Source organism: Phocoena sinus, chromosome 12 (assembly GCF_008692025.1).
Source record: "Phocoena sinus isolate mPhoSin1 chromosome 12, mPhoSin1.pri, whole genome shotgun sequence".
Classification (NCBI taxonomy): Eukaryota; Metazoa; Chordata; class Mammalia; order Artiodactyla; family Phocoenidae; genus Phocoena; species Phocoena sinus.
Genome location: NC_045774.1, coordinates 14,467,596 through 14,491,320, shown reverse-complemented (window position 1 = coordinate 14,491,320; position 23,725 = coordinate 14,467,596). Strand labels below are relative to the sequence as shown.

The following is a 23,725-nucleotide window of genomic DNA, read 5'->3' as shown; positions in this document are numbered from 1 at the left end:
GGCAAACTCAAAGTACTTTGAAAACTCAAAAGTTTTCAAAGTACTTTCTGTCTGAATTCTTTTTCCAACTAAGCTTTGAAACTCCTAAATTAATAGTAGTTTTAGGAGTAAGTGTTTTCCCTAAATACTTCTCGAGGAACCTGTTTAAGGAATTATATAAAAATTAAACAATACCAGTAAATATTTTATTAGCTAACGAATGTAGATTTATTTCAAGCAGAGGCAAATACAGCTATCCATTACCTATTTTTTTAAGTTAATTGTTGCAAAGAATCTGGAAGCTGGTGTTATAAATAGTTTTGTCTCCTTCGGCTAAGCAGTAGATTTTAACACTTTGTTGCATCTGAAACAAGGCTTATTTATCCTTGTTCTGTTTCTTTGTTTCCAGATGGTCTCCCAGCTTGAAGCCCAAATATCTGAGCTGTTGAACAGTTGGGAAATGAGTCTGGGTTTCACCAGAGAGCTCTACAGAGAGCCCAGAAAGCAGAAAACAAGTGGAGACTCTTCCAGGGTCAGCTGACACATCTGGAGGGAGAGCTGGTCTCCGGAGACATTTTGCGAGACAACTTGAATTTCGAGAAGCAAAATGTAATAACCTGAGGGCATGTCTGTGGGTGGCAACATCTGCTGCAGTATAAAATTTCACCTGGAAATATTTTGAATTTTGCAGTGCTTTGGTAGATTGGTTAAGTTCTGAGTTCTGAGTAAATTTCAAGGAACAGTGGATGTTGTTTTGGTGTTCCTTGCTATTGTTTGGAGCTTCCTTGATTCAAGTTAATTAAATTCAACAGGTATTTATTGAACGTCTGTTATATATGAGACTCTGAAGGTTTGGGGGTTAAGGTATAACACGCAGTTCTTGACCATAAAACCTCATGATTTAATAGAGGAGACAGACATTCAAATAATTTGCTGTACTATAAGGCTATAAGTGTTATAATAGATGTACTGATCAACAGAGTGCTCTAGGAGTCCAGTGAAGGGGGTGATAAATTCTGGATGAGGGGAGGATTTTACAGTGCAGGAGATAATCGAGTTCATCTTTGAAGGATAAGTAGGATTTTAGTGGAGAGAAAGAGCAGATACTGTCAGGGAAACAGTTTGAACAAAAGCATGAAAGTTGCAAGTGCATAGTATATTCAGAGAGCGCAGAGTAGCTGTTGCCATGTGGCTGGAACGTGGCATTCTTGGCGAGGCTCTGGCAGGCGAGCAGATTGGAATGGCTTGGGTTATGAAGATTGGGTTCTCTTTATTCTGTAGACTATGACGTGTAATAAGTGACTTCTGAACATCACAGTATTTTAGAAAGATCTCATCACTGTGGAACTGGGATTGCAGTGTGGAGAGACTCAGAAACGATAATGGCGACAAGGAAAGTAGAGTGAGAAGAGATGGGGTCTAAGCTTAAGATTTGACCCTGGGAAGACCATTGGTGACATCTGAGTGGCAGTTTTAGTAGAGCGGTGGAGAATAGGAGGGGTGACTAGGAAGAGAAGGGCTAGAGACTTAGACGACTACCAAGGCTGGTGACCAAAGAGAAAAGAGGCATGAAGCCAAAGCTATGAAAAACAGGATCAGAGCAAGGTTTTATCAGACAGAATGGCAAGGTACATGTTTGTACCTTGTCACGGCATCTGTAGGGGAAGAAAAAGAGACAAATGGGCTCAAGAGCATAGGGGCAGAGTTTGGCATGAAAAATACTCTTCAGTTGAAAAATCTGTACTCTGGACACTCATTCGTTTTCATCCTCTGTACTTAAAAAAGTTGAGGACGCATCATGCCTGTGTTGAGGGTTGGATATGCAAAGGTGCCTAAGAGGTGTCTGTGAGAAATCCTAGTGTCATGGATGAGATGGGCAAATCAGGGCACAGTTAGTACAGGTCAGTGCTACAATCGAGATAGGTGTACAATGCGACAGGAATTCAGACAAAGGAGTAATTACTTCTTCCCGATTTCTGTGTGTGAGGAAATGAGCCATATTCACCCAAGTGGTCACATGTGAGAGGGGCCTGAAAGAATGAGTAGGAACTTGGCAGGCAGAAGCGGTGGGGAAGGAATTTGAGGCAGAGGGGACAGCAGGAAGGATAAAGAGATAGAGGGTGACAGGGAGACTGGAACGTGATGCTTGCTGAGGCAGAGGCAGGAGGCAGCTCTCAAGGTGGCAGGAATAACTGAGGTGGGGCAGGCTGATTACGCGAGGCTTTATCCTGTGGGTAATGGAAAGCCACGGGAGGGTTCTGACTAAAAGAAAGGTTTTTCTGCAGGCAGAGTGGCTCTGAGAGTCTAGAGGCAATCCATATTGCACATTGCTGGTCTCTCTGAGAAAATGTTCTCCTCACCTTCTTCTAGAAATACCTATCCCTTCAAGACTCAGCTCCAATGCCACTTCCTCTGGAAGCCTTTCCTCAGAGGCTTAGTTCTTCACGCAACACGTACCTGGCTCTGTCACGGCACTAATCACCCTTTTTGTATCCATGTCTTAATTTGTCTTTTCCAGTCAACTCAGAACTTCTTGAGGCCCGGGGAAATCATTTTTTCTGGATTTTTCCAGGGCTTAGAGCAAGAATCAATAAATATTATTTAAATAATAGAAGAAGCATATCAAAGGCAAGACTTTTAGGTAGATCGTTGTCTCTTCCCACCTTCACTAGGATGACTCATTAATTTTAATTGAGGTTATGCCAGAACAGCTTTCAGTTATGCAATCAAGTTGTGTAAACTGACTCTGCCCATGGTGAATCTTTCATAGACAACTGCCTATAAAATAGTAATAGTAGCCTTACTGCCTAGTAAGGCTAGTAGGTTTGTAAGATTGAAAAGCAAAGGTGTATAGAGATTAAATTTAAATACAGGTAATTGAGGTAAATTTAAATAGTAGGTGTGTAAGATTGAAAAGCAAGGTGTATAGAGATTAAATTTAAATACAGGTAATTGAGGTAAATTTAAATAGTAGGCGTGTAAGATTGAAAAGCAAAGGTGTATAGAGATTAAATTTAAATACAGGTAATTGAGGTAAATTTAAATAGTAGGCGTGTAAGATTGAAAAGCAAAGGTGTATAGAGATTAAATTTAAATACAGGTAATTGAGGTAAATTTAAATAGTAGGCGTGTAAGATTGAAAAGCAAAGGTGTATAGAGATTAAATTTAAATACAGGTAATTGAGGTAAATTTAAATAGTAGGCGTGTAAGATTGAAAAGCAAAGGTGTATAGAGATTAAATTTAAATACAGGTAATTGAGGTAAATTTAAATAGTAGGCGTGTAAGATTGAAAAGCAAAGGTGTATAGAGATTAAATTTAAATACAGGTAATTGAGGTTTATACGACATAGAATATATTCATGCTAAACTGTGATTCAAATGAACAAAATGTACAGGAATCCTGTCAGCAACCTTAACTTTCTGAGGCTTAGCCAAGGTCCTTGAAAAGGCACTTTCTCTGTGGGGTCTTGGCTCAGTCCTGCCCTTAATCCCCTTTGGCCTGCTGTAGATCCTTGAATGCTGAGTGGATGGGTCATATGTAGAAATAGAAAGAGAGGCTTTTATACCTTCGCATGAAAGGTACCAACTCTATTTTATTTTAAATACAAACAGCAGCAGTTATTTCACTTTCATCTGCATAGATTAGAAATGAAATAGTCCGTGAGGGGGGCTGACCCAACGTTAAGAAGTGACAAACTGGGGCTTCCCTGGTGGCGCGGTGGTTAAGAATCCGCCTGCCAATGCAGGGGACACAGGTTCAAGCCCTGGTTAGGGAAGATCCCACGTGCTGCAGAGCAATGAGGCCTGTGTGCCACAACTACTGAGCCTGTGCTCTAGAGCCCCCGAGCCACAACTACTGAAGCCTGCGAGCCACAACTACTGAAGCCCGCATGCCTAGAGCCCGTGCTCTGCAACAAGAGAAGCCACCGCCATGAGAAGCTCACACGCTGCAACGAAGACCCAAGACAGCCAAAATAAGAAGTGACAAACTGATGATTCAGAGACAAAAACAGCCTGTGGTGGTCCTGTCACACAATACAGCAGCAATGTCTGTAACGGCTGTGACTTACAGGAGAGATGAAGTTTTACATATGCTTTTCAACAAAATTGGAAAATATACACTTACAAATAATTTCATTCTGATGACTGAAATATAGATAGCTCTGTGCTTTAAGCTGGCATGCTTTAGTCATCAGGAAATGATACTTTATACTTGTTTAAACATATAATTGCCTAAAAACGCCAGATGGATGAGTTATTGCAATGAGAAGGAACTTTCAAAGATAGAACCCAGATCATGAAATTATGTTATAGAAAGCTCATTGATGGGTTTATTTATCCATCAAGCACTTAGTAAGGATTAATATCTGGCATGATGAGATAAGCCACAGAAATCAAGGGAGGAGGATCCTAGGGTAGTTTTGTAACTTTAACCTGTTTGATACAGCTCAATTTTAGGGTGTTGTTCCTTTAACTTTGATACATTAAAAACTTTTAAAGACATTTTCTTTTTTTTTTTTGCGGTATGCGGGCCTCTCACTGCTGTGGCCTCTCCCATTGTGGAGCACAGGCTCCGGACGCGCAGGCTCAGCGGCCATGGCTCACGGGCCCAGCCGCTCCACGGCATGTGGGATCCTCCCGGACCGGGGCACGAACCCGTGTCCCCTGCATCGGCAGGCGGACTCTCAACCACTGCGCCACCAGGGAAGCCCTGAAGACATTTTCTAAAGAATTTTAACTTACAAAAACAAAAATGTTGCCCAAGTTTGTTTGTATGGAGAGCTCTGGTTTCAGTGTGATTTGTAGAAACCGAGAAGTGTAAGATGGCAACTAGCTAATTGGTCAATTTCCACCTTGGAGGCCAGGACCCACTTAGGTGGACAAAATTTCCATGGAAGGTACGTGGATGAGTGGATCGCAGGGGCTGGATTAGCCAGTAGATCCCAGGAGCTGGGCGGGTCATGGTAGCAGCAGCGTGTACCCAAAGCAGAGAGATTCAGATGCAGTCAGGAGCGCGCCACATTTGTCAGGTGGCAGGGTTAAGAAGAGTGTGTAATGTTAGACTGAACATCAAGGCCCCTGACCAGGAGAGTCAAGAGAATTTGGACAAGGAACAGAACATGGAGCGGGCAAGGTGGTTCAAGAATTCATCACCAAGCACTGGAGTCGGGGCTGGGCTCTGTACTGGGGTTAATGAGAACCACCTGTAAGCTTGGGAGAAACACAAGGATTCTGTGAGATCACCTGTTAACTCTACTTTTGTGTCCCATTTTCATTTTTGTTCTTGGGTTTAGTATCTTAAATTTCTGGATCAGCTTCCAGAGAAGATGAAGTTGGACCAGATGGCTGCTGAACTTGGCTTCGACACGCGTCTGGATGTAGTTTTAGCTCGCACAGAGCAGCTGGTCTGCCCCGAGAGCAGCGCAGGTCATTGAGAACAAGACGGTCGCCTACAGTTTACAGAGAAAGGTAGGGGATATTGCTGGTGTTGAGAGAGGGAAATTCTGAGAAACTTAAATCTCGAAAAATAATTTATTCCCACCATATTTGCCAGTGTGGCTAGGAAACATATTATACAAATATGTATTTAGAAGCTGAGTCTCTATTTCAAGTCTGAAGGGAAAGTAAGTGTATCATCTAAGGTTATGTTTGACTGTGAATAGCTTAAACAAGTAGAAGTGGGTTTCTTGGGTATTTTTTCCCTCACATCCATTTCTGGAGTCAAGCAGCTTAGAGTGAGTTGGCAGCTCTACTCTGTAAAGTTTCCAAGGACCCAGGCTCCTTTCAGCTCAGTAATTGCCCATCCCTAGTGGGGTCCTTATTGTCATGGTTCACAGTGGTGCCTAGAACCGTTATATCTGTGTTCCGGGCAGAAGGTTAAAAAAGAAAGGGATGAAGAAGAGGGATGCAAAAGAACATGCATGAGCTGTCTTTTAAAGGAGGCTCCCAGAGTTTTCTATGTGAACTTGTGTTTATATCCCACAGCTAGAATGTGTTCTCATGGCTAAACCTAGCTGCAAGGGAGGCTGGGAACTGTAGCCTTTACTCTGGGTAGCCATTTGTCCTAGCTGAAAAAGTCACTGTTTCTATGACTATGGGAGAAGAGGAGAGCTGGGCAACATCTAGCAGTCTCACCTTTATATAAGCTCTCTTGCACTAGAAGGTAGACAGGAGAAGAGTTTACTTTCCACTCACTCAAATGGAGACTTAGAAACAGTTTAGACTACATAAACGAATGGATGAAAACATAAAAACATAATTATTATGTAATTATTGGCATTGGGGAAAGAAAGAGGAAAACACAGATGTGTCCTTAGAATAGTTCTTAGGAGAAAATTCTATGGTAGAATTATCGTGTATAGGCTGCTTAATGAGTCACATCTGGGTTCTCAATTTGGTTCAACCAAGCTGTGTGACATTGGGCAAATTATATACTTCTCTGTCTGTGTTTCCTCGTATTTAAGATGGGGATGATACCTACCTCATGAAGTTGTTAATAAATAGCATTTTTGCACTCTTGGTTCATAGAAAATGCTCTATTCATATTTGACCTCTTCTCCATCTACTGTTTCTTAAGGAATATTTTATAAAAGAAAGCAGACAACCCCTAGTACCATCAGAGACATTAAACTGAGCTACAATTCTTTCTGAAGTTCTCAGATAATTGATTTTTCCTCAATACCCAATATTATTCCTTCTTAAGTATTATATAATTATTAAAATGACTAGTGTAGAGAACTTACCATGGTAAATTTGCAGTAGAGTGAAATTTGACATGAAGAAGCTCAGGAAAGGGAGTTTAGTTAGAGAAATACTAAAAGCGCCTTGTTAAAAAAGGATGTGGGCATGGACATTGCTGTCACTGTTAGACAAGATATTTAAGCCCTCATTTCAGTAAGCCCTTCACACCTTCAAACACTTTACTAATGCAGAATATATAATTAGGGAAAATGGGATGGTCTTTAGCTCTAACATTCTATAATTCTACACGATTCCAATTCCCAGTGTTCGTAAGAGATGAAAGAGGTTCCTGTACTTAATATTCTACTCACTAATTGTGACATATGAAGCCCAGGAGGATTTTTTTCTCCTCATGGAGTCCATAAGCTTTTTCTAAAAACAATTACAATTTCTTTCATCAAGTTTGACCGTCGATGCTAAGTGCTATTTGCAGACCCTCTTCAGCCTGGTTTGTGGATGGTATAAGGTCTGGCGTATAGTAAGACACTGATGAAGCAATGCCTTCTTGAAGTCCCTTCTATTTCTAAGATTTTCAATATATAAACAAAGCTTTCCTCAAAATCTCCTTCATATAGCTTACTTTAAAAATATATCAACTCCCATGTTTGGTGCCACTCAACCTGGTTCTAAGTGATTGAAACTAGTCACACTGGGTTTTCGGTACTAATTTACACTTTGTCTCTTTCAGAAAAGACCAGTAGAAGTACAGTTGCCGTGGGGTGTTGGAGAGGATTTTGTCTGTCTTATTATGTTCTGCTCTTGATAAGCCCATTTTAGTAGTTTTAAAAGTAATTTTACGTTTTTATTACGATGCACATAATGTTGGAGGGAATCAGACATTGAAAGCCTGCTCCCTTGTGCATTTTCTGTGCTCTTTTTGTCTCATACTTTGCAGCTACCAAATTAATTCTTGGAAAAATAGGGATAGAAAAATGCAATCAGGAAAATCTGATGGTTTACAAATTAGTCTTATTGAAGTGTAGATAAAGATCAACATTATCTGAGTAATTCATTTATATTTACTGACTATTCAATGATTATTAACAAAAAAAAATCCCTGTTTGTATTAAACTAGCTAAAGACTCAGAAAGAAAGACTGGAGAGCAAAGAGCTGCACATGAACCTCCTCCGGCAAAAAATAGCCCAGCTGGAGGAGGAGAAGCAGGTGCATTCGGCATCGGCTGTGGAGAGGGACGAGGGCAATGTCACCATCAGGAAGTTGCAGAAGAAGGTGGAGAGGCTGCAGAAGGAGCTGAGTGTGTGTCGAGAATCGAACACTGAGCTCAAAGCCAAACTGGCTGACACCAATGAGCTTAAGGCAAGTGCTCAGCTGCATTTCCTTGTCACTGTCTATGTGTGTTCCATAAAAGTTTATGCAAAAGCGTGACAGCCTTAAAAAGGGCCACGCCAGAAAAAAAAAGCTGAAAATTTCCTCTGATTTTCTAGAGTTGTGAGAAAAATGCAAATATTCCCACAGATCAGCAGAGTCGATCAATTTCGTGTCTCTTCAATATTTGAAGTGAAGCCATAGTTGCTGGGTGAAAAGTCAGTCAAAAAGGGGTGATGTGATGTACAGAAAATAAAAACATTTCTTCAAAGTGTGGGTGACTGTCATGGTAGGGATCATGTAGGGATTTTTCACATAGGAATTTGCTTAGAGAAAAAGGAGAAAATGAACAGAGTGTTCACTGAGAAGACAGGTGTGGGTTGTGCTGTGCGATGTGTCACACCAAATGTGAAGAGGGCAGACAGGTTGGGGTGACGTGATTCCTGGATTCGAGGCGTTCAGCTTCTAATGAATACAGGGAAGAACGAAATTAGGAACTTGGGATTTAATAAAAATATTTAAATATCACGTATGTGTGCCGCTGGCCCATAATACATAACTTCATATACGCATGTCACCCCTGGCAGATACCCGTGTTGTGAAAGCGGGCAACGATGATGTCCTTGCTCTTTGCAGACATGGGCTCTGAAAATGGACTTTTGGAATGTTTCTGAATCTGGACACAGACCAGTTGGGAAAAGGAATCTGGAATGAAGCCAGCACTTGATCTGTGTAGCAGGACAATATTTTAGGGCATATTTCCCACTCTATTCTCCCTTCTGAGTCATTAGCTTTTTTCCCCCGAAGCCCTTTTGGCATCAGAAGGAGGCCACTAGGTAAAGGCTTATTTCCCTAGAGAAGAGGAGGGCAGACTCCACCAGGGGAGTGGACATACTTGAATGTAAAGGAAGGAGGAGGCTAGGGAAAGCATCTGATAGGGTGCCTGGGTGGGGAGAAAATATCAGAAGTAAGTATCCTGGATACCCCTCTCATACCTTGAGGACTGACCTTTGGGGTGTGTGTCTTGGTGGGTCAGGGAGCACTGATGTGCCCTGATGTCAGCACGCAGTTGCTCCCTCCCTGGCTGGCAGGGGCTGCAGGAGGTGCAGGCGCAGGGGGCCTAGATGGCACCCGTGCCCTGGAGCCTGAAGTTCCATTTGCGCTCTTGGGGGATACGGAAGGTAGCTAAAGATGCGCTCAGGAGAGCACACTGTGGGAGCAGGTGGCGGTGGCCCGCTCAAGGGAGGGACACAGTGACTCGCCATCACAAGGTTCCTCAGGCAGATGCGCTAAGCCATGATCCCGAGCTAAGTGTAGTGAGAGTAGCCGTAGGGGGCCTGGGCCCAAGACAACCCTGTGAACTGGAAGTGGTGCTGGGGTGAGAGGAGCCCACACTTCGTGTAGCAGAGAACGGAAGCGGGAAGAGAGCGGAAGCGGGAAGAGAGCGGAAGCGGGAAGAGAGCAGAAGCATTATACAGGATGGGTATTATATGATGTTCAATCCTGAGGTAAAAAATGGGTTCCCTTTAGTTTTTCTTTCAATTCTTTCACCATGAAGGAGACAATCTTAGAGGTTGTTATGTCCTAGAACACTTGCTGGTATATATTTTATTTTATTTATTTATTTATTTATTTTATTATTATTATTTTTTTAACATCTTTATTGGGGTATAATTGCTTTACAATGGTGTGTTAGTTTCTGCTTTATAACAAAGTGAATCAGCTATACATATACATATGTTCCCATATGTCTTCCCTCTTGCGTCTCCCTCCCTCCCACTCTCCCCATCCCACCCTTCCAGGCTGTCACAAAGCACTGAGCTAATATCCCTGTGCCTTGCGGCTGCTTCCCCCCAGCTATCTACCTTACTACGTTTGTTAGTGTGTATATGTCCATGACTCTCTCTCGCCCTGTCAAAAACTCACCCTTCCCCTCCCCATATCCTCAAGTCCGTTCTCCAGGTAGGTCTGCGTCTTTATTCCTGTCTTACCCCTAGGTTCTTCATGACATTTTTCCCCTTAAATTCCATATTATGTGTTAGCATACGGTATTTGTCCTTTTCTTTCTGACTTACTTCACTCTGTATGACAGACTCTAGGTCTATCCATCTCATTACAAATAGCTCAATTTCATTTCTTTTTAAGGCTGAGTAATATTCCATTGTGTATATGTGCCACATCTTCTTATCCATTCATCCGATGATGGGCGCTTAGGTTGTTTCCATGTCCTGGCTATTGTAAATAGAGCTGCAATGAACATTTTGGTACATGACTCTTTTTGAATTTTGGTTTTCTCAGGGTATATGCCCAGTAGTGGGATTGCTGGGTCATATGGTAATTCTATTTGTAGTTTTTAAGGAAACCTCCATACTGTTCTCCATAGTGGCTGAACCATTTCACATTCCCACCAGCAGTGCAAGAGTGTCCCCTTTTCTCCACACCCTCTCCAGCATTTATTGTTGATAGATTTTTTGATGATGGCCATTCTGACTTGTGTGAGATGATATCTCATTGGAGTTTTGATTTGCATTTCTCTAATGATTAATGATGTTGAGCATTCTTTCATGTGTTTGTTGGCATTCTGTATATCTTCTTTGGAGAAATGTCTAGTTAGGTCTTCTGCCCATTTTTGGATGGGGTTGTTTGTTTTTTTGTTATTGAGCTGCATGAGCTGCTTGTAAATTTTGGAGATTAATCCTTTGTCAGTTGCTTCATTTGCAAATGTTTTCTCCCATTCTGAGGGTTGTCTTTTGGTCTTGGTTATGGTTTCCTTTGCTGTGCAAAAGCTTTGAAGTTTCATTAGGTCCCATTTGTTTATTTTTGTTTTTATTTCCATTACTCTAGGAGGTGGGTCAGAAAGGATCTTGCTGTGATTTATGTCATAGAGTGTTCTTCCTATGTTTTCTTCTAAGAGTTTGATAGTTTCTGGCCTTACATTTAGGTCTTTAATCCATTTTGAGCTTATTTTTGTGTATGGTGTTAGGGAGTGATCTAATCTCATACTTTTACATGTACCTGGTCCAGTTTTCCCAGCACCATTTATTGAAGAGGCTGTCCTTTCTCCACTGTACATTCCTGCCTCCTTTATCAAAGATAAGGTGTCCATATGTGCGTGGGTTTATCTCTGGGCTTTCTATCCTGTTCCACTGATCTATCTTTCTGGTTTTTGTGCCAGTACCACACTGTCTTGATTACTGTTGCTTTGTAATTATAGTCTGAAGTCAGGGAGCCTGATTCCTCCAGCTCCTTTTTCGTTCTCAAGATTGCTTTGGCTATTCGGGGTCTTTTGTGTTTCCATACAAATTGCGAAATTTTTTGTTCTAGTTCTGTGAAAAATGCCAGTGGTAGTTTGATAGGGATTGCATTGAATCTGTAGATCGCTTTGGGTAGTAGAGTCATTTTCACAATGTTGATTCTTTCCCATCCAAGAACATGGTATATCTCTCCATCATATTTGTATCATCTTTAATTTCTTTCATCAGTGTCTTATAATTTCTGCATACAGGTCTTTCGTATCCTTAGGTAGGTTTATTCCTAGATATTTTATTCTTTTGTTGCAATGGTAAATGGGAGTGTTTTCTTGATTTCACTTTCAGATTTTTCATCATTAGTATATAGGAATGCCAGAGATTTCTGTGCATTAATTTTGTATCCTGCTACTTACCAAATTCATTGATTAGCTCTAGTAGTTTTCTGGTAGCATCTTTAGGATTCTCTATGTATAGTATCATGTCATCTGCAAACAGTGACAGCTTTACTTCTTCTTGTCCGATTTGGATTCCTTTTATTCCTTTTCTTCTCTGATTGCTGTGGCTAAAACTTCCAAAACTATGTTGAATAAGAGTGGTGAGAGTGGGCAACCTTGTCTTGTTCCTGATCTTAGTGGAAATGCTTTCAGTTTTTCACCATTGAGGATGATGTTTGCTGTGGGCTTGTCATATATGGCCTTTATTATGTTGAGGAAAGTTCCCTCTATGCCTACTTTCTGGAGGGTTTTTATCATAATAGGGTGGTTGAATTTGTCGAAAGCTTTCTTTGCATCTATTGAGATGATCATATGGTTTTTCTCCTTCAATTGTTAATATGGTTTATCACATTGATAGATTTGCGTATATTGAAGAATCCTTGCATTCCTGGAATAAACCCCACTTGATCATGGTGTATGATCCTTTTAATGTGCTGTTGGATTCTGTTTGCTAGTATTTTGTTGAGGATTTTTGCATCTATGTTCATCAGTGATATTGGCCTGTAGTTTTCTTTCTTTGTGACATCCTTGTCTGGTTTTGGTATCAGGTGATGGTGGCCTCGTAGAAGGAATTTGGGAGTGTTCCTCCCTCTGCTATATTTTGGAAGAGTTCGAGAAGGATAGGTGTTAGCTCTTCTCTAAACGTTTGATAGAATTCACCTGTGAAGCCATCTGGTCCTGGGCTTTTGTTTGTTGGAAGGTTTTTAATCACAGTTTCAATTTCAGTGCTTGTGATTGGTCTGTTCATATTTTCTATTTCTTTCCTGATTCAGTCTTGGCAGGTTGTGCATTTCTAAGAATTTGTCCATTTCTTCCAGATTGTCCATTTTATGGCATAGAGTTGCTTGTAGTAATCTCTCATGATTTTTTTTATTTCTGCAGTGTCAGTTGTTACTTCTCCTTTTTCATTTCTAATTCTATTGATTTGAGTCTTCTCCCTTTTTTCTTGATAAGTCTGGCTAGCGGTTTATCTATTTTGTTTTATCTTCTCAAAGAACCAGCTTTTAGTTTTATTGATCTTTGCTATCGTCTCCTTCATTTCTTTTTCATTTATTTCTGATCTGATTTTTATGATTTCTTTCCTTCTGCTAGCTTTGAGGGCTTTTTTGTTCTTCTTTCTCTAATTGCTTGAGGTGCAAGGTTAGGTTGTTTATTTGAGATGTTTCCTGCTTCTTAAGGTGGGCTTGTATTGCTATAACTTCCCCCTTAGAACTGCTTTTGCTGCATCCCATAGGTTTTGGGTCGTTGTGTCTCCATTGTCATTTGTTTCTAGGTATTTTTTTATTTCCTCTTTGATTTCTTCAGTGATCACTTCATTATTAAGTAGTGTATTGTTTAGCCTCCATGTGTTTGTATTTTTTACAGATCTTTTCCTGTAATTGATATCTAGTCTCATGGCGTTGTGGTCAGAAAAGATACTTGATACAATTTCAGTTTTCTTAAATTTACCAGGCTTGATTTGTGACCCAAGATATGATCTATCCTGGAGAATGTTCCATGAGCACTTGAGAAAAAATGTGTATTCTGTTGTTTTTGGATGGAGTGTCCTATAAATATCAATTAAGTCCATCTTGTTTAATGTATCATTTAAAGCTTGTGTTCCTTATTTATTTTCATTTTGGGTGATCTGTCCATGGGTGAAAGTGGGGGTGTTAAAGTCCCCTACTATGAATGTGTTACTGTCGATCTCCCCTTTTATGGTTGTTAGTATTTGCTTATGTATTGAGGTGCTCCTATGTTGGGTGCATAATATTTACAATTGTTATATCTTCTTCTTGGATCAATCCCTTGATCATTATGTAGTGTCCTTCTTTGTTCCTTTTAATAGTCCTTATTTTAAAGTCTATTTGTCTGATATGAGAATTGCTACTCCAGCTTTCTTTTGGTTTCCATTTGCAATGGAATATCTTTTTCCATCCCCTTACTTTCAGTCTGTATGTGTCTCTAGGTCTGAAGTGGGGTCTCTTGTAGACAGCATATATAAGGGTCTTGTTTTTGTATCCATTCAGCCAATCTGTGTCTTTGGTGGGAGCATTTAGTCCATTTACATTTAAGGTAATTATCGATATGTATGTTCCTATTCCATTTTCTATATTGTTTTGGGATCGCTACTATAGGTCGTTTCCTTCTCTTGTGTTTCGTGTCTAGAGAAGTTCCTTTAGCATTTGTTGTAAAGCTGGTTTGGTGGTGCTGAACTCTCTCAGCTTTTGCTTGTCTGTAAAGGTTTTAATTTCTCCATCAAATGTGAATGAGACCCTTGCTGGGTAGAGTAGTCTTGGTTGCAGGCTTTTCCTCCTTCATCACTTTCAGTATGTCCTGCCACTCCCTTCTGGCTTGTAGGGTTTCTGCTGAGAGATCCGCTGTTAACCTTATGGGATTCCTTGTGTGTTATTTGTTGTTTTTCCTTGCTTGCTTTTAATATGCTTTCTTTGTATTTAATTTTTGACAGTTTGATTAATATGTGTCTTGGCGTGTTTCTCCTTGTATTATCCTGTATGGGACTCTCTGTGCTTCCTGGACTTGATTAACTATTTCCTTTCCCATATTAGGGAAGTTTTCAACTATAATCTCTTCAAATATTTTCTCAGTCCCTTTCTTTCTTTCTTCTTCTTCTGGAACCCCTATAATTCAAATGTTGGTGCGTTTCATGTTGTCCCAGAGGGCTCTGAGACTGTCCTCAGTTCTTTTCATTCTTTTTTCTTTATTCTGCTCTGCAGTAGTTATTTCCACTACTTTATCTTCCAGGTCACTTATCCGTTCTTCTGCCTCAGTTATTCTGCTATTGATCCTATCTAGAGTGGTTTTAATTTCATTTATTGCATTGTTCATCGTTGCTTGTTTCATCTTTAGTTCTTGTAGGTCCTTGTTAACTGTTTCTTGCATTTTGTCCATTCTACTTCCAAGATTTCGGATCATCCTTACTATCATTATTCTGAATTCTTTTTCAGGTAGATTGCCTATTTCCTCTTCATTTGTTAGGTCTGGTGGGTTTTTATCTTGCTCCTTCATCTGCTGTGTGTTTTTCTGTTGCTGGTATATATTTTAAACGAAGAACACGCCTTATGCTCAGTGCTCAGTCCCAGCGGTACTGCCTACTGATACCGTTTTATTTTATTGTTAATACAGTGTTTGTTTTATTGTCATCTCCCATTTGTGGCACATTCTGTTGAAATCATATAAAATTCCCTTTAAAATCATTAAATTCCTTTAAGTTAAAAAGGTGGCTAAGTTGAAGAAGAAAATGGATCATATAGGTGACATGTGGACAGGTAAACCTTGTGGAGGTAGAATGGGAATAACAAATATAGACAGATTGGAGAAGAGAATGAAAATGAGTGATAATTAAATGCAGTAAGCAGGTGAATAGAAGCGCTGATTGGCTGCTGCTAACACCGTGATAATTTCCGGGGTTTGGAGCACTGGGAGAAGAAACTGGGCAGCGGACAGGGCACAGGGCCAGCTCACATGGGGCCTCGTGTGTCACGCTAGGATGCTTGGACTTTTCATCAGGGTCCTGGGGAGCCACTGGGGAATTTCAAGAAGATGAGTGAAATTGTCAGGAAAGAGACTAAAAAGAAACAGAGATATGAGGAGAGCAAAGGGACTCCAGAATAAGGCTGTGATCAGCAGCGTCAAGGGCAGCCGTGAGATGAAGACCGAATGACTGTTTGCTACACTTGGCCTTGGGACATCTAAGGCTTGAGCGTGTATAATAGCAGATCATGGTGGTAGTGAGTGAAGGCTCTGACAAAAAGCCAAGTTTCAGTAGGCTGAGAAATGACAGAGAAGTAGAAACAAAGATGGCGGCCCAGTCTTCTGGAATACTTGGATGAAAGGGAAGGAGAGACAGGAAAGTAAATAAAGTTGGCTTGTGTGTTTATTTGTTGTTTTATTTTGCATAAAGAGATGCACATATTTCTACAGGTAAGGTATAGAAGAGACTGGATTTGACTGACTCAGCAATCACTCAGCCCCTAAACATTTAAGTAGAGTGCAAAGTCTGCCTGCCAGTAAGGAATAGGGATCTCTATAACTTACTAATACAGTAAATGACACCAATGCTAACTAATACAGTAAATGCTAACTTCATGAATTTATAAGATTTCAACTACAAAACAGCTTTTTATTGTTTTACTTGAGACGTATTCAAGACAGACTGATGGTATCAATTCTCCATCTTTGTACATCACCTATGCTTGTCCCTGTGTTAATTTTACTATCCATAAAGCAGTATTTCTGACGTTAGCAAAAATGGCCTTCTTGTGTTAGTTTCCTAGGGCTGCTGTAACCATGTACCACGAATAGAGTGGCTTAATACAACAGAAATTTATTCTCCTCACAATTCTGGAGTCCAGAAGTCTGAAGTCAAGGTGTTGCTAGGGTTGGTTCTTTTTGGAGCATCTGAGGGGAACCATTCCATGCCTTTCTCCTGGCTTCTGGTTGCTGACTACAGTCCTTGGCATACCACTGCATAATTCTGATCTCTGTCTCCATTTTGATGTCACCTTTCCTTCTGTATGTCTCTCCTTTTCTGTATCTTATATGAATACTCATTATTGGATCTGGGGCCCACCCTAATCCAGGATGATCTCACCTTGAGCTTCTTATCTTTTTTAAAAAAATTTACTTAATTAATTAATTTATTTTGGCTGCGTTGAGTCTTCGTTGCTGTGCGCGGGTTTTCTCTAGTTGCGGCGAGTGGGGGCTATTCTTGGTTGCGGTGCGCGGGCTTCTCATTGCGGTGGCTTCTCTTGTTGTGGAGCACGGGGCTCTAGGCACACGGGCTTCAGTAGTTGTGGCTTGCGGGCTCAGTAGCTATGGCTCGCGGGCTCTAGAGCGCAGGCTCCGTAGTTGTGGCTCACGGGCTTAGTTTCTCCGTGGCACGTGGGATCTTCCTGGACCAGGGCTCGAACCCATGTCGCCCTGCATTGGCAGGAAGATCTTAACCACTGCACCACAATGGAAGCCCCAAGCTTCTTATCTTAATTACACCTGCAAATTGCAAATAAGACTACATTCCGAGGTTCTGGGTAGAACATGTCTTTTGTGGGGTTGGTGGGGGCACTCTTACCTAAATTAGGCATTAATTTCACCATTTAGAGAGGGTTGATACGAAGTAATAATTTGGACACATTTCTATGTGTTTTCGTTTAAAAACTGAGATATAATTCACATGCTATAAAATTCACTTTTTTTTTTTTTTGGCTGTGCCGCTTGGTTTGCAGGATCTCAGTTCCACAACCAGGGATTGAACCCAGGCCATGGCAGTGAAAGCCCGGAATCCTAACCACGAGGCCACCAGGGAACTCCCGAAATTCACTCTTTAAAGTACACAATTGAGTAGTTTTTAATATATTGACAAGGTTGTGCAGCCATCACCGTTCCTAATTCTGGAACATGTCCATCATCCCCTCACCTCCCAAAACAAAAACAAAAACAGAAAACCTCCATATTCATCCTTCCCAAACTCCATAAACCAGTAATCTACTTTCTGTTTCTATGGATCTGCCCAAAGCAACGCTAGTTGCTTTGTATCCGGCATGGGTTATGAATAGTTTCAGCTGAGTAGATTGAAAACACACAATAACAGTGGCTTGGTCAGGAAAGATGTTTATGTGTTTCTCACTGCAAAGAAGCACGGACGTGGTCATTCCACGTTTAGTAGGATAGCTTCATGTTCATCGCTGATCCTGGCTTGTTCTCTCTTTCTCGTTCACCATCCAGCAATAACTTTCCTCCTCAATGCCACCTCTCAGTGCAAGCTAGCTGCTGCCTCATTCCAGGCACCAGGCCGAAGGAAAGGTGGAAGGACATCCTGTATGCCACTTTCCAGGAACAATACAACACTTCTTAGTCTTCGTTGGCTGTAACTTAGTCCCTGGGGCTCACTTAGATGAAGTCAGCCTAGAAATGGGTCTTTATTCTGGGAAGTAATAAAAAAAGGAAGAATAGATATTTGGTGGGAGCTTTCAGCCCTGTACATGTGGCTCAATCTTAGTAGGGAGCTGTGGCCAAAGACTGGTAGTCAGACAACCAAAAACTAGTGGAAAGCCATTATTATCTTCCTTGTAGTCTCTCAAGGAAACACCCAAAGAGGGTAACATTCTTCAGCCACCAGCAAAGCTCTCTTCTGCTTTCTCACTTTCTTGATAATCTCCCACATAAGGTAGCTGCTTCCCATGCTCCTCCCACACTCCAGAACTTTCTCCAGTCTGGCCAGTTGCGGCCTTTCTTTATACTATTTTCCCCAAACCTACCATCTTGAACTCAGCTCTGATTACGTAGATCCATTGACCTTGAATTGCCCTGAACTTGCCCCACTTTGAATGTGTACATCAAGCAGAACCTGTGAGAAAGAACCTCCTTGGTGCTGCGGAGGGGTTTGGGGTGTGCTCAGCCTGCAGAGTGGAGCATCTTCCTTTGATTTCTGCTATGGTTCCCTCCTAGTGAAATCTCTGTGGTTCTTTGAGGAGGGGCAAGGTATCATTGGGCGACCCTCCCCCGCTGCTGTCCCACCCCCTTTAGAGAGCCCTCTTGCAGTGCCTGGCTCCCGCAGGGTCCTATTTTCAGTGCGATCTCCTAAAAACCCTCCAGGTGGAGAATTCAGATCCTCTGGCAGATTCAACAGGTCCGATTTTACGTTGAATCACCTTCTCTTTCAGGGTCTTTGGCCCTTATAACACGAGAGAATTGTTCACCAGTTTTGAAATGCTTTCCCTCAAGGGGGCAGATGCCAGATATGGTATTCACTGAAAGTGAAGCAGACTCGGAAGCTGGTCCATCCTCGCTGGGGTCTGAGTGGCACATCAGTCTTGTTTATGACCATCTCTGTCCCACTGGGAAAAAATTGTGGGCACAGTCTCTCACTGAACTCTGGGCTGGATCTGATAAGCTCCCGTAGTTGGATTAAGAAACCCATTTGCCTTGACCCCCTTTCCCCACCCCCCGTCCCCCCATCCTCCCAGCAGTCTCATTTGCTGGATTTGACTTAGGAGGCTGAGGCCTACTTCCTACCGCTGGCTCCCAGTTCGGTCCTGGTGGCTTGGCTTGGAGTCCATTACTTTCTCCCTGACAACAAGAATTCAGGCAGCCCTCAGGATTGTGATAAAGTCTCACATTTTTGAGAAATTCTTGGCTATAAATTTTTCTCATTAGGACTTGATTTATGTGCTTCTAACTCTCCAAGCTATGTTCCATCTCCTTTGGTAGATGGCCCACTGTAAATGTTTTTGCAATCTGAGTAGAAAGGCTGAATGTATCTCCTCTTCTGTTAATGTAAGGTTTATAATGCAACATAGCAATCCCAGAAACTTCTTGCTTTGCCCCACGTTTTCTCTGCGGCACTGAGATAATTGGCATGTGAAGGGAATCTTTATGTTTTAAAGGGAGATAACCTTGTTTTAAAATTGATATTGATTTCGCTCATCTAATGTCCCCTATTTGTAAAATATTTGAAAATCTACACAATATATTATTTAGAGCACTTGTTCATATAATTTATAAATAAATGTACATATATATTCAGAACTTTTTACTGATAGGATGCATTATACATGTATTGATCACTCATGGGAAAGCTCCCTTCTCAATTTTTTATTTTGAAAAATTTCAAATCTATAGAATAGTTGCAAGAATAGCATAACAGACATTCTTTTACTTTTCATGTAGATTGTTAACATTTTACTTACTGTTATATTTTGCCTAATGAGAGAGACAGAGAGACAGAGAGATACAGAGAGAGGAACCATTTGAGAGTAAGTTGCAGACATCATGACACTTCATCCCTAAATACTTACCCGGTATATCTTAAGAACAAGAGAATTCTTCTGTGTGACCACAGTGCAGTCGTTACACTCAGGAATCTACATTGGGATAATATTCGAATATACTCGTACTAATATACAGTCCACGTTCAAATATGGGTTTTGATAACTTGGAATCCATGAATGATCTCCAAGGTCGGCATCTGCAGACCTGCACTTCGTGGGCACCATTTCCTTGTCTCAAGTGCTTGCCCTACTGGTGCTGGTTCATTGACGTAAAAGCTGACTCAGAATCCCTTCCCCCAGCTGTTACTGGCATTTTATTTCCTGCATATTTCCCAAGCTACAGCAGTTGTTCTTATACCTTCTGGATTGCGAGCAGCTGTCAGTTTCCCGAGAGATTTCCTCTCTCCTGCATGGAGCCAGTTCAAAAGTTTTGAACTTGTCCAAGAGTGTCTGCCATTGACTTCCTCTCTGCCTGGGAAGGAATTTAATTTCTTAAGAATCTGTGTGTGTGATAGTAGGTAAAAACAAGTTTCCAGTTTAGGTATTTGACTCAAGCTTTCTCAGTTTAGTGACATTACCCAGACAGTATAAATCTGATTTTCCTCTGGACATCCATATCCCAAGCAGGCACCTTTCCTCCATATCATGTCATACTTCCAATCTTAGAATAGTCTACCATTCCTCTGACTTTCCAGAAGTGTTGGAGGACCCTTCAGAGTTTAGGTCAGGTCAGCTTGTGCTCCTTACGCCATAATTCTGGAGCTCAGTCTCCATGAAGATGAGCTCTAACCCCGAGACTCTGTCAAGATTTTAATCTCTGACAGTAGCCTCCAAATGTAGTCTGGGTAAATTGCAACAATCTCAGAATCCTTCATCAATAAATAATCAGCAGTCCAGAAACTAAATGCTAATGTTGCTTTATTATTGTTACTCAAAACAAAAAGGAAAAAAGAAAAGCAAAGGAGGATTTCATTCATCAAGAGTAGCAATATTTTAAAGCGTCTTTTCCATTGTTTTCTCCCTCTCTTGTTTCCTTGCTGCATGACACCTATATCTCCTCACAAGTCCCTCTTCCATCATCCCAAATTTCTTCCAGAAACACTTCCTGCAGCCTAGTTGACAGAGACTCTTTCTTCCCACTCCTCTCTCAGCTTTTTATCGGGTAGATCAATTTAGTCTCTCAGACTTTCTTCTTCCCCAACACTCTCCCCGTTACTCAGATTTGCCCTGGGAACAACAGGATGGGAGTAGATGCAGCAAGAAAGCGTCTTTCTTTCTTAGGAAAGAAGGGATAAAATGAAAGGGGAAGGGAGAAATCAGCAAACGCTCATTATTTGGTATCTTTTTATTACTTTCAGATGTAACCTTTAAACGATTTTCAACAAAATTAAAACACAAATTTATGCTTTTTCTTTGAGAATATGCCTGTAGGCCTTGTCTGAACTGTTAGGAGGCTCCGAACTCAATTCAGAGCTCTGCTGGTATTGGCGCTTTGTCCATCCCACGTGTACTTCTTTATTTCAAAGTAATTTCTTCTGATGCATTTAAAGGCTTCTTTGTAAATGTACTTTCCAATAACAACTTGATCAAGATAAATTCACATATAATGAAACTTACCCTTTTAAAAGCATACAATTCAGTATTTTTAGTATATTCACAGAGTTTTATAAACATCACTGCTATCTAATTTCAGAACATTTTCATTACTTGAAAAAGAAACGGGGAACAGTTACTCCCCATTTTCTACTCCCACCAACCCCTGGCCTTTTCTGGATCTCTCATATAAATGGAATCATATAATAAGCGGTCTTTTGTGACTGAGTTACTTCCCCTAACACAGTGTTTTCAAGGTTCATCCACGTTGTCACATGTATCGGTACTACGTTCCTTTTTATTGCTGACTCATACTCTACTGCATGGATATAGTATCTACTCGTCCATTGACGGACATGTAGGCTGTCTTCACTTCTTGGTGATTATGAATAGTGCTGCTACGAACATTCTTGTGAAGGTTTTGTGTGGACGTAAGTTTTTAGTTCTCATGCATATATGCACTTTGGAGTGGAATTGCTGGGTCATAAGTCAACTCTATGTTTACAATTTGAAAACTGGCCAACTGTTATTCACAGCAGTCACACCATTTTGCATTCTCACCAGCAGTATAGGAGGGTTCCAATTTCCCCGCTTCTTCACCAACACTTGTTACTGCCTATCTTTTTGGTTATAGTCATCTGGTGGATAAGTGAGTGGGAGCTCATTCATATTTATTTTGAATGGTCAGTTAAAAAATTTTGTGCCTAATTATGTAAAACTACCTCAAATTCTTTTTTTAAAAAAAACGGTGGTACAATATACAGAACATAAAATTTTACCATTTTTAACCATTTTTACATGTACAGTTCAGTGGCATTAAGTACATTCGCACTGTTGTGCAACCAGTACCACCATCCATTTCCAGAACTTTGTCATCATCTTAAACTGAAATTCTGTGCCCATTAAACAAGAGCTCCCCATTCCCTCAGCTCCTGGTAACTCCTATTCCACATTCTAGCTCTACGAATTAGCCTACGCCAGGTAACTCACAGAAGTGGAATTATACAATATTTGTCTTTTTGTGTCTGGCTTGTTTCACTTATAGGGATGTCTTCACAGTTCATCCATGCTATAGTATGTATCAGAGCTTCATTCCTTTGACTCAAATTCTTTTTGTCGGCAGATCTGGTATAATTTTAAATACTAAACTAATAAAGCAAGTGTGCCTCATACTTGAGGATGCTCTGTTTTGGCTTTAAGATCCTGGGATAGCTTCTGAGAGAGAGGTACCACCCTTGCCTCCTGCCTGCAGTGAATGCTGTGGCCACCTCCCAGTTCCCATATACTCATTGGTAAAGTCAGAAGACTTTTTTTTCAGAAAAACTGCTAATTTCCCTCACAGCACTGATGACTTGCCATGGAGATTTTAAGTGGGGCTTCCTTGTGGTAAATCACCAAATGAGGAGACATTTTGCTCTTTCTAATGTTTGTATACCAGGGATGACCCCTTGGCAGGGGTAAAAAGTGCAAGTTGCTTTCTCTGTGGAGCTCGGTAGAGTCTATGTGTGAGTACCACAGACTTTGTTTTAATATTTAACCCCTGAATCATGCTATCTACCATTTCATCTCATCAATCTTCCACATAATGATACTCTAATATTTGCTCATAAATTATAACTGCTTTAAGACATGTTCGTCCAGTCTGTATGCCTAGCAGAGTCTGTATAACTGGGTTGGATTCCATTCTTCATTCATGAAAGGAGTTGTTAAATGAATTTCATTGACCTAAAATTTTTTATTATTTATTTTATTATTTTTGGCTGTGTTGGGTCTTCGTTGCTGCGCGCGGGCTTTCTCTAGTTGCGGCGAGCGGGAGCCACTCTTTGCTGGAGCGCGCGGGCGGGCCTCTCACTGCGGTGGCCTCTCTTGTTGCGGAGCATGGGCTCTAGGTGCACGGCTTCAGTAGTTGTGGCTCGGGGGCTCTAGAGCGCAGGCTCAGTTGTTGTGGCACACGAGCCCTGTTGCTCCGCGACATGTGGGATCTTCCCGGAGCAGGGATCTAACCCGTGTCCCCTGCGTTGGCAGGCGGACTCCCAACCACTGTGCCACCAGGAAGTCCCCACTGACTTCTGATTTGTCTTGTTCATACAATTTTCCTAAATAAATGCAGAAGAAATTATCAGCATTCTCTTTGACTGCTTAGATTAAAACTTTGGAACAGACCAAAGCTATTGAAGACCTAAATAAATCCAGAGACAAACTGGAAAAGATGAAGGAGAATGCTGAGAAAAAGCTACTGTCTGTCAAATCAGAATTGGAGACTACAGAGCATGGGGCTAAGGAGAGTAAAGAGAGGGCCAGGAACATGCTAGAAGTGGTAACCAGTGAAATGAAGACATTAAAACAATCACTGGAAGAAGCAGAAGAGAGAGAAAAGCAGGTGGGTAGAAATCTGTCAGTGAAACCTGATTTAGGAAAGATGGGGCAATTCAAAAGCTTGATAATTATTCATATATTTCTTCATAACCAATTTATCAAGCTTTCTATATCATTCTAACGTATCTATCTGTCTTCTACCATCTTTTTGGCATTAAAAGAACGATTATGATTTACTCCACTAAGAAAAACA

At 41.0% G+C, this 23,725-nt stretch overlaps 1 protein-coding gene across 1 annotated transcript in view; it reads left to right on the top strand.

The window, feature by feature from the left end:
• The window catches only part of CCDC170 (coiled-coil domain containing 170), a 91,255-nt gene that overhangs the window by 64,731 nt on the left and 2,799 nt on the right, over positions 1-23,725 (top strand). The window contains 6 exon segments of the mRNA XM_032650985.1: positions 389-419; positions 422-588; positions 5,276-5,407; positions 5,409-5,450; positions 7,798-8,040; positions 23,300-23,536. Of these exon segments, the coding sequence (XP_032506876.1) occupies positions 389-419; positions 422-588; positions 5,276-5,407; positions 5,409-5,450; positions 7,798-8,040; positions 23,300-23,536 (852 nt within the window).